This window comes from Protopterus annectens, chromosome 4.part0 (assembly GCF_019279795.1).
Source record: "Protopterus annectens isolate FY-2018-M chromosome 4.part0, PAN1.0, whole genome shotgun sequence".
NCBI classification, from domain to species: Eukaryota; Metazoa; Chordata; order Ceratodontiformes; family Protopteridae; genus Protopterus; species Protopterus annectens.
In genome coordinates this window covers 139970190-139988632 of record NC_056733.1, presented here as the reverse complement: position 1 = coordinate 139988632, position 18443 = coordinate 139970190, and the positions used below count along the sequence as shown (strand labels likewise).

Below are 18443 nucleotides of genomic sequence, written 5' to 3'. Positions count from 1 at the left end.
AGGCCATGAATATGAATACCAAATTGCCCCACGATAGAAGGAACTTGATACTAGAGTTCATGGAAATAGTATTGGAAAATAACTTTATACAATTTGATGGGGAGTATTATAGACAGCATAAGGGGGTAGCCATGGGAGCCTCATGTGCTCCCATTTTTGCCAACATGGTACTACTTTATTGGGAACAGAAATATATTTTTGAAAGTACTTTTATGAAATACATCAAAAAATACATGAGGTGTTTGGATGATATACTTATATTATGGGAAGGACCTGAATATGAAATAGCAGGATTTATGGAATATTTAAATAATAGTACAACCTTCCTCAAATTCACACATATGTATGATAGAAAAATGACTAATTTTTTGGATACCAATATAGCAATAAGTAATTTGAAGTTTACATCAAAAATATACCGAAAGCCTACTTTTAGTAATTCATACTTGGAATACTCTAGTAATCACCCATTGACGCAGAAAAATAGCATAGTGAAAGGGCAGTTAATAAGAGTAGCGAGAATGACATCTAATTATGAAGACTTACATCAAGAATTGACTTTTGTGGCAAAAATGTTTCTTGAAAGAGGGTACCCAAAGAAAATGGTAAAGGATACACTCGAGTATGTTAAGAGAGAATGGGGGAATAAATACAAACCCCTGTTGGGAAATAATGATGGTATACAGGAAATGGGAAGTAAAGAAGTGAAATATAACAGCAATAAGAAATATGAAAGAGCAATGATAATCCCATATGGATATAAAGCTAAAGAAATCCAGAAAATTATAGAGAAGAACTGGGCTATACTCAAAAACAACCCAAAATTATGGGACATAGGGGGAGAGACCCCCAATTTTGTTTATAAGGTGGGGTTGAACTTAAAAAAGAATTTTGAGAATGAGAACATTAAAACTGTTAATAAGACAGGAACTAACAGATGTGGGGCATGCTCTCAATGTGTGTTTATTTGTCAAGATAAGTATATCAAGTTAAAAATGTTTTAAAATCAGTCATTAGACCAGAAAAGGGGAACTGCCAAACAAAGGGCATAGTATATTTAGCCATGTGTACATACTGTCCAAGCTTCTATGTGGGGAAAACAGAAAGGAGATTGAGGGACAGGATGTACGAACATGGCTATCAAATTAATACTCAGAATAACAACAATGCCCTTTTTAGACATATCAAAGTGTCAGTAAACTGTAAAGAATTCAAGTTTTGCATTTTAGAGAAAGTGTTAAGAAATCCAAGAGGAGGGAATTACAAAAATTATATAGAAGAAAGGGAGACCAGATGGCAGGTTAGATTACAAGCTAATATACCTCCAGGATTGAATGAAATTATATCTCTTAAGCCTGTGTTGAACAAAAGGGCTGAACAATATATGTACATTCTGCATAAAGTCATTGCATGATTAATTTTAAATATTTCATTTCATTTTATTAGACTATTAAATGTCTTTTTAAGCATTAACATTTAGAATATTATAGAAGCATTTTAAATATAAATTTGTATAAAAATTTACTTTTTTTGGTAAATAAATGAAATGTATTTGAATGGTATCTTTTTAAATGAAAAGTTTTTGGATTAATTAAAGTGTGACTTCAGAGATTAGTAGGGTATTTAAAGGGGATAATAATTTAAAATGGCAGATTCTGATGAAATCCCCATGAGGGGATGAAAGCGCTCAATCTGTTTTTTAATTTGTGGAATTAAAAGATTCTATAACAGCCTTTTCCTGGCATCGACAGTGTTCTTTTCTGTTTAATAAGGTCACATAGTAGGCAAGAGAATGTTGAGGAAATCAAACCCTGATCCCCAGAAAGTAGTCTGCTAGCAGCTCATAGCCTTAGCCATCTGTGCTAACAGACCCATCTGTCTAATACTTGCAAAGACTCATCTCTTATCGGCACTTAACATCATTGTTAACAGATGGCATAACAACAGCCAACTGCCCTGATCATCTTTATGAGCCTCTACATAAAAATATTTCACTTTTGCACAGATCTGGGGACACTATCTCCAAAACACTATCTTCCACCAGAAACAAAATCACAGCAAAACTCAAGCTAAATACTCAAATAATAACTTTAAATGCTAAAACTTTCAGAGGATCTGAACAGAACAACCATCTTAACAAAGTACTATAAGACTTCTCCAACATACAATACTTTTGATGGCAAGCATGATCATAACCCTTGAAATATCGTTGACTAGACCATTTTACTCCTAGAATACTCACCATAAATGTAATCAGTGTAAATAATTGAAACTATGCAAATATAAATATTAAATGAGACAAATAAAAACTTGTTACTCATTTTTCACATTTTAGTCACACACACAGTAACTGTATTTTGATTACCTTTATCTAACTAGTCACTTTATTATGTGTTTCAGTGCAATCTTGACTCACTAATAGCTTTGCAATCAACAAATATATACATTAATGAGATAACTGTACCTGGTTAAAAAGATCTAATGCCTTGTGGAGGTTAGCATGCATGCCAGTTGGTGGTTCATTTGTAATTTTGATAGAATTTTCTAGCAGTCCTTGAGGAATTACATGAGCTTCAGGACCACCGGCAGGCTCAGCACTAATAAAGACACGATAATTCTCATGGCTACCAGTGGCATACTGTTCTACTTTCTTGTCCAAAGTACTCAGCCACTTAGCTACTAAGTGAATATTCTGAAAGAGTAAACAAACAACTAATATGAAACAAGATTCTCAACTATAGTTACACAGTTGTATTTGGTAATGAAGTAGAGACAGTTCCAAATTTTTGAATGGACATAAATATTTCAAAGATTAGCACATCTGTCTGCCTCTCTGATGTCTGATTGAAAGAAAAGATTTAAACTGAGAAGCTTGATGATGTAATCTAGGTATGAAACAAAGTGCATTAAAGGGTTTTCATAATTTTTAGCTCTGATACTGAAACAATGTATATTTTGCTCAAAATTACTTCATACTTTTCAGAATTTGTATTGTTTTAAACACATTTATTGAATTATCATTTGTAGCATAGATAAACTTACATCTATATAGAAGAAAACAAGCCATATTAACATGTTCACAGTTACAAACATTATACAATGCATATAGTCTTCTGTATACTATAATCAATCCAACATTACATAAATTAGTCAATTCCTGCCTTCCCTTAAATCTCCTTCCTCCTCTAAAAAAAATTTCTGCATGTATTGTTCCCACAATTTCCATTTTTTTCTATGTAATTTGCTCCTATTCTTTTCTAAAGATCCCACTTTCAGTTCTTTTATCTCTGTCACAATATTCACTACTTCAAACATGGCTGGTTTAGAATTTTATTTCCATTTTCTAGTAATTGCTCTTTTGGCAGCCACCAGAATTACATTCAACAAGGCCTTACTGTGTCTAGGCAATTCAAATCCAGTATCTCAGCTCAGTAAACTATTTTCATAGTTATGCTCATTTGCTCACTCAGTATTTCTGACAGAATACTCTATAGGGAATTTTTTTTAAGTCTGACAACTCATTACACCCCCAACCATATGTTCCCAGTTACCTCTTTCTTCCACATCACACCTCCAACATTTGCCATCTACCTGAGGAAAAATTCTTTGTACATAAACACTTCAAAGTAAAAATACTAAAGCTTCTAGATTTTGTTGAATATTTGAGAGCCATACGCATGCCCTCCCATTGTTTCTTTTTGTATTGGTTATCCAGTCTCTCTTCTCAATCTTTTCTAACCTGCTCTGATTAATTACTATAGTTATTGTGCAATATTTTATATGTCTTACTAACTATTCCTTATTTAACAGCAGCTTCTCTTTTAGATTCAACTAAAAACTCTAGCAGTACAGGTCTTTCACTTAGGAAAAGACTCTTTGCCTATACTCTGATATCAATCCCAAATAGGGGTCTCTAGCCTGCAGTCCAAATGTCTTATCGGCCTCTTCCCATTCTATTATCTTTCCCTCTCTAATTATTTGCTCCCTTTGCCACTTTCCTCCAGTAAATTCTAGCCCTCTCTTGCTTATTTTCTATGCCTGTAAAAAGAAGTTATGAACTCACCATAACATTCCATGCGATTTGTCCATCTCACCTTCATTCTGTACTTGTGAGTTCGGAACCGATCCACGGTTCTAACTTGGCTGATTACAAAAGCTTGAGGTCTCCAACTAGCTTGTGGCTTACTCCCTATCCCATGATGCTCTAGTGCATTCCCCAGATCTTTGTTGCTGGTATACTAATATGTATACATAACAATATTCATTATGTTAAAAGTCAAAAAGAGGGTCAAAGTATATCAGATGCCCAATAGCAACCTCTCGATCCTCCAAGAGCCACAGGCTGGGAGTAGGAGGTTGGGATATAAGAATGAAGAGAAGAGGGACAACTCACATGGAACGTTATGGTAAGTACATAGGTTCTTTATGTGAAGTTGTCCTATCTCACCTTCATTCTGTACTTGTGGGACAGGGTCCCTAGCACCATCTTCCTTGGGTTGCTCACAGAAGAATATTCTTCAGAACAGTGGACCCAAATGAGGCCCTGTCCCTGGAGGCCAAATCCACTTTGTAATGAGTGATAAAGGTATGAGGCCTTGCCCATGTTGCTGCCGCGCAAATGGTATCAATTGGTAATTTTGCATGAAAGGCAGAAGAGGTTGAAATAGACCTGGTAGAATGAGCTCTTATTTTGTCTGGAAGATGTTTGTTCACTGACTGATAGGTAAAAGAGATGCAATATGTCACCTACCTGTATAGAGTGGATTTTGCTACTGAAGTGCCTTTCTTACAGTTTGAAAAGGACACAAATAATTGATCAGTCTTTCTGAAGTCCTTTGTTCTATGTAAATATAAATGTAAATGTCTATATACATCGAGTAGGTGTAACGTATTCTGCCTTATTGCCATACTTACAGGAAAAAACTGGTAATTCTATAGATTGATTTAGGTTTGATTCTGAGCATACTTTTGGAAGGAAAAATGGGTTTGTGTGAAGTGAGACTCTGTCAGTGTGAAAGAGCATATATGGAGGTTTGATGGATAATGCTTGTAATTCAGAAACCCTCCTGGCTGAAGTGATAGCTACTAAAAAAATCAACGTCCAAGTTAAGAACTTCAAGTTGCAGGATGATGCAGGTTCAAAAGGGGAATGAATTATGTGGGATAATACAAAATTTAGATTCCATGGAGGTAGAGGTAGCTTAATGGGTGGTCTTAACAGGTTAGTACCTCTCAAGAAGGCTTTGCAAAGCCTGTGGGACATAATGTTCAGCCCCTCACCTCCAAAGTGAAAATTTGAGATTGCTGCTAACTGAACACGGATAGTAGCTGCAGCTGCTCCTTCATTAAAAAGTTTTGCCAAAAATTCCAGTATAGAAGATATGGATGCGGAGAAGGGATCAATATGATTTATTAAGGCCCAGGAGGAAAATCTTTTCCACTTGCTGAGATATAGTCTTCTTGCAGAATATTTGTGAGAAGAAATCAGGATATGTTGCACTGAGGTTGAAAGGTTGTAGAGCCTGGCTATGTTTAAATGTGGAGCAGCCAAGCTGTCAACTTGAGGGTCTGAAGAGATGGATGGAAAATTCCTGATGGATGGATCAGAAGGTCTGACACTGGGTCCAGAATCTATGGCTCCTTCTGAAGATGAGGCCGCAAGAAGGGGAACCATATTTGACAAGGCCAGTAAGGGGCTATAAGAATTAAGGCCCTTCCCAATGTGCTGGCTTTCTGAAGAAGTTTGGGAATCAATGGAAATGGAGGGAAGGCATAGAGGAGGCCCGGAGGCCAATTGTGTACAAGTACATCCCTTGGGGTTTCCCCCTGAGGGGGGATTAGGGCAAAGTAGCTGCTGCATTTGGCATTCATGGACGTGGCAAAAAGATCACAGCAAGGCTGGCCCCATTTCTGGAAAATCATTTCCACCATGTCTTGCTTCAGGGGCCACTCGTGAGGCATCAGTATTGCTCTGCTGAGGTGTCTGCTATCAAGTTGTATTTCCCCAGGATACCCATTGCTACCAGAAAGCATTGGGAGGAGGGTGCCCATTGCCATACTCTCAGGGCCTCTCGACAAAGGGGGTAAGATCTGGTTTGTCCTTGTTTGTTGATATACCATACCACTGACATATTGTTCATCTGGATAGCAATTGCTCCTAGTGGAAGAGAGTCTTGGAATATCTGCAATGTGAGAAGCACTGCTCTCATCGCTATGACATTGATATGCAAGTGGGCCTCATGATCTTGCCAAGTGCCTTGGACTGTTCTTCCCTGATAATGCCCCCCCCATCCTATCTGGGAAGCATCAGTGGTCACCATGGACAGTGGTGGAGGGAGATTGAAAGGTCAGCCTGAAGTCACTTGATTGGAGTGAAGACACCAACAAAGGTCTGCTTTGCAAGATTCTGTTATCATAATCTGGTGCAACACTGGAAGATCCTGCATGGACCAATGAGTGAACAGCAGCCACTGTAGAATTCTCATGTGCAGCCGTGCTAAGGGAATTACATTTATAGCTGCTGCCATTGTACCTAGTTCCCGAAGAACTATCCGTGCTTGAGTCTTTTTCTTGTAGAGAAGGTGTAGTACCTGTCCTTGAAGGGCTTGCACCCTGTCTGGTGGAAGCGTTACCATTAATTTCATAGTGTCTAAATCTGCACTTATAAAAACAATATGTTGAGTTGGCAATAAGGCAGATTTTTCATAGTTTTTTGTGATCCCTAAAATAGAACAAAGTTTTAAAATGGTGTCCCTTGCTTCTGTGAGTAGATGTTTGGTGGTGGCAGTTAGCAGCCAGTCATCCAGATATGGAAACACCCGGAATCCTAAACATCTCAGGTGAGCCATGACTACTGTCATGCATTTGGTGAACACCCTGGGGGCTGTAGTGAGACCAAAGGGCAGAGCTCAAAACTGGTAGTGACTGGCTCTCAGCTGGAAGCACAGATGAATCCTGGATGGCCTGTCCATTGTTATGTGGTAGTACGCATCCTGGAGGTCTATGGAGTAAATCCAATTGTCCTTTCCCAGAAAGGGAAGTACTGACTGCAGTGTTACCATCCTGAACTTTGTCTTTTTTACAGAATTGTTCGATTTGCTGAGATCCAGAATGGGTCTCCAGTCCCCTGTTTTCTTTGGCACTAAAAAAAACCTGGAGTAAGTCCCAGATCCTATATGGTCTGCAGGGACTGGTTGGATGACTCTCTTTTTTAGCAACTTCTGTATTTCTAGGGTTGCTTGTCTTCTGTGACTAGGTGGAATATCTGAAATGTTTCTGATGCATGGAGCAGGAATAGAAAAGGGTATAGAGTAACCTCTGGATATAATGATTTGGACCCACTTGTCTTTTGTTATATTTAGCCAAGCATCAGGATACAAAGACAATCGACCCCTGACTGCCTCCAGAGAGGGACAGGTGGGCCTCCTTTCAGGAGTGCTGTAAGGGCTTAACAAAAAAAGATTCCATGTCACCCTGATTCTGTGGACCCCCTCTGCTGCGTGATCAACATCTTCCAATATTGCCTCCCCCTCTACCCCTGGGGGAAGGCTCATCACGTGTCTTGAAAAACTCTCTGGGATTTTCAAAACCACATTTTTCTTCCCTTTTGGCCTTTGGGGTAAGGTCTAGATAGTGTGGAAAATGGACCCCAATGGCAGAGAGAGTTTTTCCTTCCTGTTCACACCTGATTAGTGTGTCTTTGACTTTTGCCCAAACAAGGATGAGCCATCAATGGAGGTGTTAACAAAGGATGACTTGAAGGGTTCCACAAAGTTACACAAGTGTATGTAGGAGTATCTGCTAAGGGCAATTCTGAACCCACTGATCTACCCGCTCCATCGGCTGCATACAAAATAAGCTGCATGGGCAATTTGACTACTGAATTTAAGGTAATGAGCTAGGCGGACACTTTGTCTAATACCTCCCTCAGCTACTGAACTCTTTGTACTCTTTGTAACTTTGTGAAGTGCATAAGATAATTCAGGGACCTAAGAGTAAAGGCTACTGAAGAAAACATGTGCTTCCCATATCTGTCCATTGTACGTGACTCTTTGTTCGGGGGATGGACAGAAGTGGACGTCTCTGACAACTCCTTCTTGCTGCCACCACTATAGAATCTACAGGAACACATTTTGTGAGAAAGGGTTTGTATTCAGGGTATGTATTGAATTTATTTGGTTTCTGGGGAACAGGCTCCACTGAATCTGGAGACTCCCATGCCTTTCAACAAACTAAATCCATGAGTTTGTCAAAAGGCGGAGACACCCAAGTGGTGGAAGGGCGAGACCCAAAAGCCTTCTGGTAGACAGACTCCTCAGAAGGGGTGATGGGCTTCCAGCCACATCTCTGCTTAAGGATCTCAGGATCTCTGCAAAGGAAATATCCTCAGAGGGTGACCTTGGGGTCCCTTCTGGGTCATCGAGGTCTGTGTCAGATGTGACTGACTCCTCTGGGGAGTCCAAATGCTTCCTCTTGCATAATCTCTTGTGAGAGACCTCTTCAGAAGGGCATTCTGGAGAAGTTTTGGAAGAGAAGGGATCACCCACTGGGGCATCCTGAGGCTTTGGGTCTCTACATCTGTGTGGGATCCGTTGTGCCGAGATGGACACCGGTGCCTTTGGAGGAGGAATGGTTGGACCTGAGAGTAGGGCTGCCCATGGGGACAGTACTCTTCTCATAGCCTTGAAAGCCCCCATCCATGATCTGAGGAAGTCCCTGGTTCCATAGAATCAGAAAGTCCCCTTGGCACCACTGGGGTCAGCTCCGAGGCCGAGGCAGGATCCAAACACACGTGCAGTGAGACCCTGAGAGGCAAGTTCGGATCCAAATAAAACTCAGCTTGACTGTCCTCGCTGGACCCGACCAGAGAATGTTGGCTCATAGACTTCTCAGACAGCACAGAGGTAGTCAGAGCTGAAGATCCTGGAGCAGGTCTCGGCTCCAATGGTTCCACCACTATCAGCTCCATACATTCCAGCTCCGAAACTGCAACTTGGGTCGGAGAAGGAATCAATGTTAAAGGGACAGGTCTGGTTGGTTCCAAGGCCCCCAGGTCAGTTCCGACAAAAGTTTGGCTAGCACTGGTGTCCTCAAGAATCTCTGTGCCACACAATCCACATCATAGTCAGAAAAGCTTCTGGAGGATTGAGAAGAGGGAGCTGGAGATCCTGTAGTCTGTAAAAAGGTGACTTTAACATTGGAGATACCGGCTCCAGTTTAGGGCACTGGCTCCAAAATTGGAAGATTTTGATACTGACGGAGACATCTTCGACAACTTCTTTGATAGCTCTGACTGCTCTGAAGAAGTAGAGAATAAACCTTTAGAAGTTTTATCTAATTTCTGGGATGGAGAAGTGGACTTTTTGGGAGGACATTGACTCTATTCTAAGGCCTCTGAAAAGGAAGATTTTAATGGCCCTCTTAAGATTAACTTATTCTTCCTCTCATGAAGAACTCTGGAACTAAAGGAGTGGCATATTGAGCATGACTCCTGTAAATGAACTGCCCCCAGACAGTATACACATTCAGTATGGCCATCGGTGATAGACATTTTCTAAGTGCACTTAGGCCACTTTTTAAACCCCAAGGGTTTTACATGTTTAGCTTGTTTAGGCATGGTATAAATGGTCAGTACCAAAAAAACAACAGTACAGTCACACAAAGAATGAAAGAACAGCGCTCTAACTAGAACGGGCTTAGCAGCTCTCTAACTGAAAATGAGCTAGCTTAGAAAGGAAGGTTTTATAAGATGACAAAAAAACCCCCACACTTCTAAATATGAAATATAAATATATAAGTCTAATTCACTAACTATGCAGACACACCCACACTCTAATCAACTTTAAATGCAAAGTGACAGGAAAAATTATTAAAAGTATTTTAAAGTATTTACAATCTTCTAAGCCAAAAGGTTAGAAGGAAACTACACTGTTTTATAACCACTTGTAACTATGAAAAAACACTAAATGCTAATCAAACAGGATAGGGGAAACTATTTAGGCCTAAATAAAATGGCAGCCAGAAATATTAACAATACACACTAAATAGAGTAAGTACAATGCTCTCTAACTAAGCGCAAACAAAGAATCAACTATCTAATAGAAAGAGATAAAAAGAAGTTATGTACCTACCATAATGTTCCATGTTAATTGTCTTCATCTCGCCTTCTTTCTTAATGGTTGGGACTCGGCCATCTTCTATAACTCGAGAGCTGTTTACTGGCTCGAGGCTACCCCTTATCCCATGATGCCTAGCAATAGCTACCCAGATCTCGTTTGAAATAGCTAACCCCACACATAGCCAGAGAATAAACCTGTCCTAACAAATAGGTTGAGTATACCTGTCATACTCTCTAAGTCAGTAGAGGAAACAAACCAGAAAGCATTCAGCCAATGAAACCAGAACTCCTCTCGGTCCAATAGGACAGGGGGACGGAGGGTGGGATGCAAGAAAGAAGGCGAGATGAAGACGACTAACATGGAACGTTATGGTAGGTACATATCTTCTTTATGTTAAGTTGTCTATCTCGCCTTCATTCTTGCTGGTTGGGACAGCGTATCTAGGACCTACAGTCCTGGGTGGCTCATTGGAACAGACTCTTCAGAACAGTGGAACCAATGTCAGCTCTGCTCCTGGAGACCATATCTAGCTTGTAATGAGAAATAAAGGTATGAGGATTTGCCCACGTAGCAGCTGCACAGATAGAATCCATGGGCAACCTAGATTGGAAGGCTACAGAGGTGGCCAAGGCCCTAGTAGAATGACCTTTCGGTTTGATAGGTAACTTTTTGTTCCTTAATTGATAAATGAAAGTAATAGTGTGAGACAACCACCTGGATAAGGTCACCTTAGAAACTGGGAGACCTTGTTTGCCTAGAGCATAGGAAAGCAATAGTTGGTCCGGCTTCCTTATTTCCTTAGTCCTGTGCAGGTAAAAACGCAATTGTCTATGAACGTCCAATTGGTGTAATTTGTACTCTGCCTTGTTGGTGTGGTTAGGGAAAGACACCGGAAGGTCTATAGCTTAGTTTAAATTAATTTCTGAGCAGACTTTTGGAAGAAATGAAGGATTAGTCCTGAGAGCAACCCTGTCCTTATGAAAAAACAAGTATGGAGGACGAACACATAGTGCCTGAAGTTCAGAGACGTGTCTGGCTGAAGTAATAGCTACTAGAAAGTGTCTTCCAAGATAGAAACTTAATGGAGCAGGACGCTGCTGGTTTAAAAGGGGGCAGAGTTAAGGAAGTTAGTACCAAATTAAGGTCCCAAGGAGGAGGGGGATCTCGCACTGGAGGCCTAAGGAGAGTGGTCCCTCACAAAAAAGCTTTACAGAGCTTATGAGACATTATGTTTGAATTTGACAAACCACCATGAAAGTTATAAATGGCCATTAATTGAACCCTGATTGTAGCAGAAGCAGACCCAGAATGAAAAAGTTGTGCTAGGAATTCCAGAATTTAGTGGACTGGGGCTGAAAAGGGATCTACGTTCCTAGCCTCTGCCCAACAAGAAAAACTTTTCCATTTACTAGCATACGTTTTTCTGGTTGTGGACTTGTGAGAGGAGACAATAATTTCACGTACAGCCAGGGAAATGCTGGGAAGCCTGGCTAAGGTTGGAAGTGGAGCAACCAAGCTGTGAGCTGGAGAGTTTGGAGGGATTGATGCAACCCGTCTGACTGATGAATCAGTAGGTCTGGAATCGGATCCAGAGTCCAAGGCTGATCGAGAAGGTAATGGTGCAGGAATGGGAACCATATCTGTCGAGGCCAGTAGGGGGCAATGAGGATCATTTTGCAACCCAACGATATTGCTTTCTGTATGAGTTTTGGAATCAGGGGAACTGGAGGAAAGGCATAAAGAGTCCCTGAGGCCAATCGTGGACTAGAGCATCTCTGGGTGAGTGACCTGGAAGCGGAAGAAGGGAGATGTCGTTGTTGCATTTGCTGTTGAAAGGGGTGGCAAAAAGATCGCAACAAGGCTTTCCCCATTTGCGGAAGATAAGATCCGCAACTTCCTGATTCAGAGACCACTCGTGAGGCATGAGGATAGCCCTGCTGAGCCTGTCTGCTATGACGTTGGACCTCCCAGGGATGTGCATCATAATCAGAAAACGTTGGGAGGAAATCGCCCACTGCCACAGTCTGAGTGCTTCTCGACACAGGGGGTAGGACCTGGTTCCGCCCTGCTTGTTGATGTACCACACCACTGACATGTTGTCTGTTTGAATTGCAATGGCCCCAGAAGGAAGAGAGTCCTGAAAGGCTTGCAATGCTAGGAGCATGGCTCTCATTTCTAGGACATTTATGTGCAGATGGTACTCATGAGGCTGTCAAGTGCCTTGGACTATCCTGCCCTGATATTGCCCCCCCCCACCCTATCAGGGAGGGGTCTGTGGTCACTGTAGCTACCGGAGGGGGGCTGAATGAAGGGTCTGCCCTGAGTCACTAGTGGGGAGACTATCCACCAGGAAAGGTGCCTTTTGCATGCTTCTGTAATCATGATCATGTGAGACATGGGCAGCTGATGGAAAGACCACTGTGTGAACAGAAGCCACTGAAGGATCCTCATGTGAAAGTGGGCCAGTGGGATTAGAAGAATGGCTGCTGCCATGGAACCCAGAGTTTGAAGGACGAACCTGACTTGGATTCTTTTGCTCTGCATCAGAATTTGTACTTGCTGATGAACTGTAGACACCCTTTCTGGCAGTAGCCTTGCGGACATGTTCCTTGTGTCTAAGTCTTCACCTATGTAGATGATAGATTGACAGGACAATACGGCAGATTTTTCAAAGTTTATTGTAATGCCTAACTGGGAGCAGATTGTGATTGTGTAGTCCCTGGCTTGAAGAAGTTGATGCCTGGTAGTAGCAGTGAGGAGCCAGTCGTCTAGATATGGAAACACCTGGAATCGTCAACATCTCAGGTGAGCCGTGACCACTGCCATACATTTGGTGAACACCCTGGGGGCTGTGGTGAGACCAAAGGGCAGAGCTTTGAACTGGTAATGACTGGCTCCCAGCCGGAAGTGAAGAAATCTCCTGGAGTGCCTGTCCAGCTTGATATGGTAGCATGAGTCCTGAAGATCTATCGAGCACATCCAATTGTCCTGACCCAGAAAGGGTAGAATGGACTGTAGCGTGACCATCCAAAACTTTGTTCTTTGTACAGACTTGTTTAATCTGCTGAGATCCAGAATTGGTCACCAGTCCCCTGTCTTTTTTGGTACCAAAAAGAACCTTGAGTAAGTTCTGGATCCATGCTGGTCTGCCGGGACTTCCTGGATGACTCTTTTTTTCTAGCAGTTTTGAAATTTCTATTACTGCTTGGTCCTTCAGATTGGGTGGAACATCTGGAAGGGATTTCCTTGATGGTAATGGGGGTTGATGGAAGGGAATTTTGTAACCTCCGGATATAATGGACCGTACCCATTTGTCTTGAGTTAAATCTTGCCAGGCTTTTGGGTACAGTGAAAGTCTTTCCCCGACTGTCTCCAGAGGTGAGCAGCTGGGCAACCCTTCAGGGGCTTATCAGAGAAAGATTATCTGTTGCCCTGGTTCTGCGGACCCCCTCTGCCACAATGGCGGTGTCTGTTGTTATTGTTTCCCCTTCTGCCCCTGGAGGAAAAATCACTATGTGTGTCAGGCAAAGCTCCCTGGGATTTTCAGAACCACATTTTGCCACTCTTCTGACCTTTGGGGTATGGTCTAGATGGAGTGGAAAAATGGACTCCCACGGCAGAGAGAGTCTTGCCTTCTTGCTCACACCTAGTCAAAGTGTCTTTCACCTGTGGTCCAAAAAGAAACGAACCATCAAAGGGGGTGTTGATGAATGATGCTCGAAAGGGTTCCGCAAAATTACACAGCCGCATCCATGCATGCCTCCTAAGGGCCACACCCGTACCTGTGGCACTACTCACACTATCGGCTGCATAGGAAATGAGCCTCATGGAGGAGTTAACTAAAGAATTAAGCGTCGCCAGCTGGGAAGTTACTTTAGCTTGAGCCCCCTCAGCTGATGAATCTTGAAGGGTATCTCTGAGCTCTTTAAGGAGATCCCTTTGAAGCCGGGTAAAATAACATAAGTAGTTCAGTGAGCTCATAGAAAAGGTCGCTGAAGCAAACATTCGCTTCGCATATCTGTCCATGGCCCTAGACTCCTTGTTAGGAGGATGGACAGACGAAGAGGTTTCCGCTAACTCTTTTTTGGTGGCTGCTGCTACCACCATGGCATCAACAGGAACACCTTTGATAAGGAACTGCTTATCCTGGGGTGCTGTGATGAATTTGGCAGGTCTTCTTGGAGTTGGTTCCACTGTATCCGGAGCTGACCAAGCCTTTCGAGCCACCACTGCCATAAGTGGATCGAAAGGCGGAGAAACCCAGGAGGTGGAAGGTCAGGAACCGAACGCATCCAGAAATGCAGACTCATTCTTGGTAGGGGCTAGAGGATTCCAGTTCTCCCTCTGCTTAAGCATTTCTAGGATGTCCAAGAAGGAAATGTCTTCAGAGAGGGATCTTGGGGACGCTTCCGATTCATCTAAGTCTGTATCAGAAGTGACAGACTCAGGGGAGTCAATGTGCTTCCTCTTGCACTTCTTCATACAAGGGGCCTCCTCTGAATGATCAGGGGAGGCCTCAGAAGAAGAGGAACCACCCAATGGGGTACCCTGGAGCGCTGGTTCCCTACGCTTGGGGTCTGGAGGAGGAGTAGAGGTTGGCACAGGCACTAGAGGGGACGGAGCCAGTGGGGCCGATAGTGGAGCTGACTCAGTGGCCAGCACACTTCTTATGACATCGAAGGCGTCCCTGCCACGATGCAGAGAAAGCTCCAGTTCCGAGGAAATTGGAATCTTTCTCTGCACTGAGGGAGATGGCTCCGAGGCCAATGTAGGAGCTGAGCTCACCTGTGCCGAAGCTCTGAGAGGGAGAACAGGGTTGGACAAGGGTCTGATGCCACTTGCCCCCCTCCGAGCCGACGAGGGAGCCCCGGCACCCAGATCACTCGACGGATGGCACCGCTGAGGGGATTGGAGCCGACAACGGAACCAAAGGAGAGTTATTGGAGCTGAGGGTTCCACTACTCGAACCCCAATGAACTCCGGCTCTGAACTCATTGGAGTCAGAGGAGGAACATCGATAGAAATGGATGGAGCTGACACCTATTGAGGAGGGCTGGACAACATCTTGGCAAGTGCTTGCGACTTTAGCAACCTACTGACCAATCTCTCCACATCGTGATCCGACAGCCTAGAGGATCGAGAGGAGTGAGAGGATCTGTGACTGTGCTCGCTCTGAAGCAAGGGAGACCGAGGAGCGGAATGTACCAATTCCAATGAAGGGGACCTCAGCCTCTTGTGGCTCCAAAGTTTCTGATGGAGTCGACGGAGAGATAGTCTTATCGGTGCCAGCTGAAACCGAAGTAGAGGGTAGAGTCTGAACCAAGGATGGCTCCGAACTTGGAGCCAATGGCTTGGTACATTTAGGGGATTTCACAGGCTGAGAGGTCTTGGTCGGTGAATCCTGGGACTTTAAAAGACCCCTAAGAATAAGCTTATTCTTACGCTCCTGCAGGACTCTTGGACTAAATGCATGGCAGATAGAACAAGAGTCCTGCAGGTGCACAGCGCCTAAACAATGGACGCAAGAAGTGTGCCCATCTGTCAGAGACATTTTCTGACAGCATGAGTCACACTTATTGAATCCAGACACTTTGGATTCCTTTGACATCCTGAAAGAAGGAAACAACAAATACCACAACAGCTACCAAAGCAAAATACAGTCTACACAAAAAACACACTGTACTAGCAGACTATAGCTAAAGGATTTTTTTTTTTTTAAATAGGAAAGCCTCTAACTTAAATGGCTAACCTGACAAGAAGAGGATGGGGTGGGGTGGGGAAGAACTCTCTAAGTTAAACGAGTTCTACAAGGAAAGGAAGGGATACTACAATTAAACACTAGCTATCACAAAAAACAAGACTAAACATTAACAATAAAACATTGAAAAAATATAATTCTAGAGTAAGAAAGTTATACGAAAAAACTTTATACGAGCCTGGGCCAGAAAAACAACACCTCGCAGCTGAATCGGCAAACGAGATCTGGGTAGCTATCGCTAGGCATCATGGGATAAGGGGTAGCCTCAAGCCAGTAAACAGCTCTCGAGCTGTAGAAGATGACCGAGTCAGAGCTGAGGATCGGCTCCAATCCCACCCAGCAAGAACGAAGGTGAGATAGACAACTTAACATCAATAATTATCTATAATGAAGGAAAATACAAAAAAGAATGGATTCACTTAGCCAGAGCTAGATGAATCACCCGATCTGTTTCAGTGGCAAACGAGATCTGGGGAATACACTAGAGCATCATGGGATAGGGAGTAAGCCATAAGCTAGTTGGAGACCTCGAGCTTTTGGAATTGGTCCCCGGTTCTGAACCCACAAGTACAGAATGAAGGTGAGATAGGGCAACTTCACATCTGCAGTTATTCCTATTGACATAATCTCCTTTTTCCAGTCTTGGGTTGGCTTGGATCATAGAACACTTTCTGCTACTTTATGAATATAATATTTTGTATGACTGCTGTTATTCTCTTTAAGGATCTGTATCTAAAATCCCCGTCTCCTTACTTCTTGAATCACCCCCCGCTTCATCATCATCATCTCCTTCCACTTTGAATTGTAGCTTTCTGCTTGTGTTATGATGGTGTAATCTAGGTATGAGAGCCTTAACTGTGTTGCTGTAAATTACACCTTCAAATCAGGTAATTATAAACCACTTTGTTCTATCAGATAGATCAATTTATCCCAACTGATTTGTACTCTCTTCCTCTCTCAAATAAAATCCTTCAACTCTTTATTAGTTACTATTTACAACTTCTGTTCTGGTTAATAAAAACCTGTTGATAAAAGCCTGACCTGTGTATAAAACTAAAAGGACTAAACACATTTTGATGCTTGTATTCTGCTATCCATATCCATAGACAAGAGTTTCCAGTTTCACAGTTTTTGTATTATCTTTTTAGTCTCTTCCCACATACCCTTAGCTGCCATTACAAAATCCTTTTTAGCCTATTCTCCTAAATACTTTATTTTATCATGTCCAGATAAATATGTGTTTTGCTGGACCAATTCATGTGTGGGTACATAGTTTACAGCTTTCGACTGTTTTATCTTCATTAATTTTATATCTCCTAAAAACCTGAAACTGTCTCAGAATGTTCCATAACAGTGAGATGTCCTTTTCTGTTTTTATCAGGTACAAAATAGCTGCTGGAGTTGAGGAAACCAAGGCCAGGGTAGGAGCCGAGATTGGTCAAGCTGTCAGATCTGACTCTAGGGAAGGGAAGGAAAGGCGAGCAGTTCTGTTGACCTCAGTACTGTAGGATCTCTGTGAAGAAACAAGCTTGATGGAGCCAAAGCCTTGGGTTGAGGACCTGAAGCTGCAAGGATTAGCCTTAACTGCATCAGGGCTTGTAGGAAGGCCTGCATCAGCTGCTCTAAGTCAGCAGGTCTTAAACTCCCAACCGAATGGGACAACTGAGCCAACAAAGCCACTGATGGAGGCTTAGAGGCTTGCTTGCTAGAGTTCTGCTCTGAAGACTAGAGCTGAACCAGAGAAGCTCAGACCTGGGGTGGTGATGGGTGAAGACTGTCTCTGAGTAGAAGGGGTGAAGGGAGAAAAAGTCCTGCCTGAGGGAGCTCCCTTTGTCAAACAAGAATTTAAAGTAGAAGAAGGAACCTATCCCACAATCTGCACCGAAGGTGATCAGGTCTGAGATGTTGGAGCTAATGACAGTTCATAAGCTGTTAGAGGAACCATGGGTCTTGAGACCTTCAGATGCAGTAGACCAGAAGAAGAGTGAGCCAATCATTTCAGTCATCATTCAAGGGTCTCAGGCCCTTACAGCCCCCCTTATGAACCTGATCACCCTTGTCACCCTTGCCGGAAGAAGAGTTGCCAGACAGAAACAAGCCTTTTAGGACCAGATAGTCTTTCTCTCATTTATAGCGCAAGTGCCAAAGCTCTCTCAGATGGTGCATGGCGAATCGAGGCAAACAGCCCCAAGACAATAAACATACTGATTGTGAGTGCCTTGTTAAATGAGCTTGTGGTCACACACCACACGTTTCTTAAACCCCTTCCCCACACTTGCCAAAACAACAAAGAACTTACCACTAACAAGAAAAGCAATAGCACTCTAAGAACCAAAACACCCTAAACCACATTGGGTGGGAAAAGCCTAACAAGAAAAAAATAAACACACTTCTTACACCTAACTACCTATGCTACCTGCTACCTAACTCTTACACAAAAAACTAGGAACTAAAATACAAACTAGAGTAGAAGAAAAGGGGACAAGACCAAGCTGCAGTTACTCATTCCACAGAATGCTAGACCAAGCTGCTGTACAGGAAGGTGGCAAATGAGATCTGGGGTAGTC

At 42.7% G+C, this 18443-nt stretch overlaps 1 protein-coding gene across 1 annotated transcript in view; it reads right to left on the bottom strand.

The window, feature by feature from the left end:
- Window positions 1–2446: 2446 nt before the first annotated feature.
- LOC122800226 (dynein axonemal heavy chain 17-like) overlaps window positions 2447–18443 on the bottom strand; it is a 17083451-nt gene continuing 17067454 nt past the window's right edge. Inside the window, exon 75 of the mRNA XM_044069720.1 lies at window positions 2447–2692. Within this exon, the coding sequence (XP_043925655.1) occupies window positions 2447–2692 (246 nt within the window). The remainder of the gene's footprint in view (window positions 2693–18443) is intronic.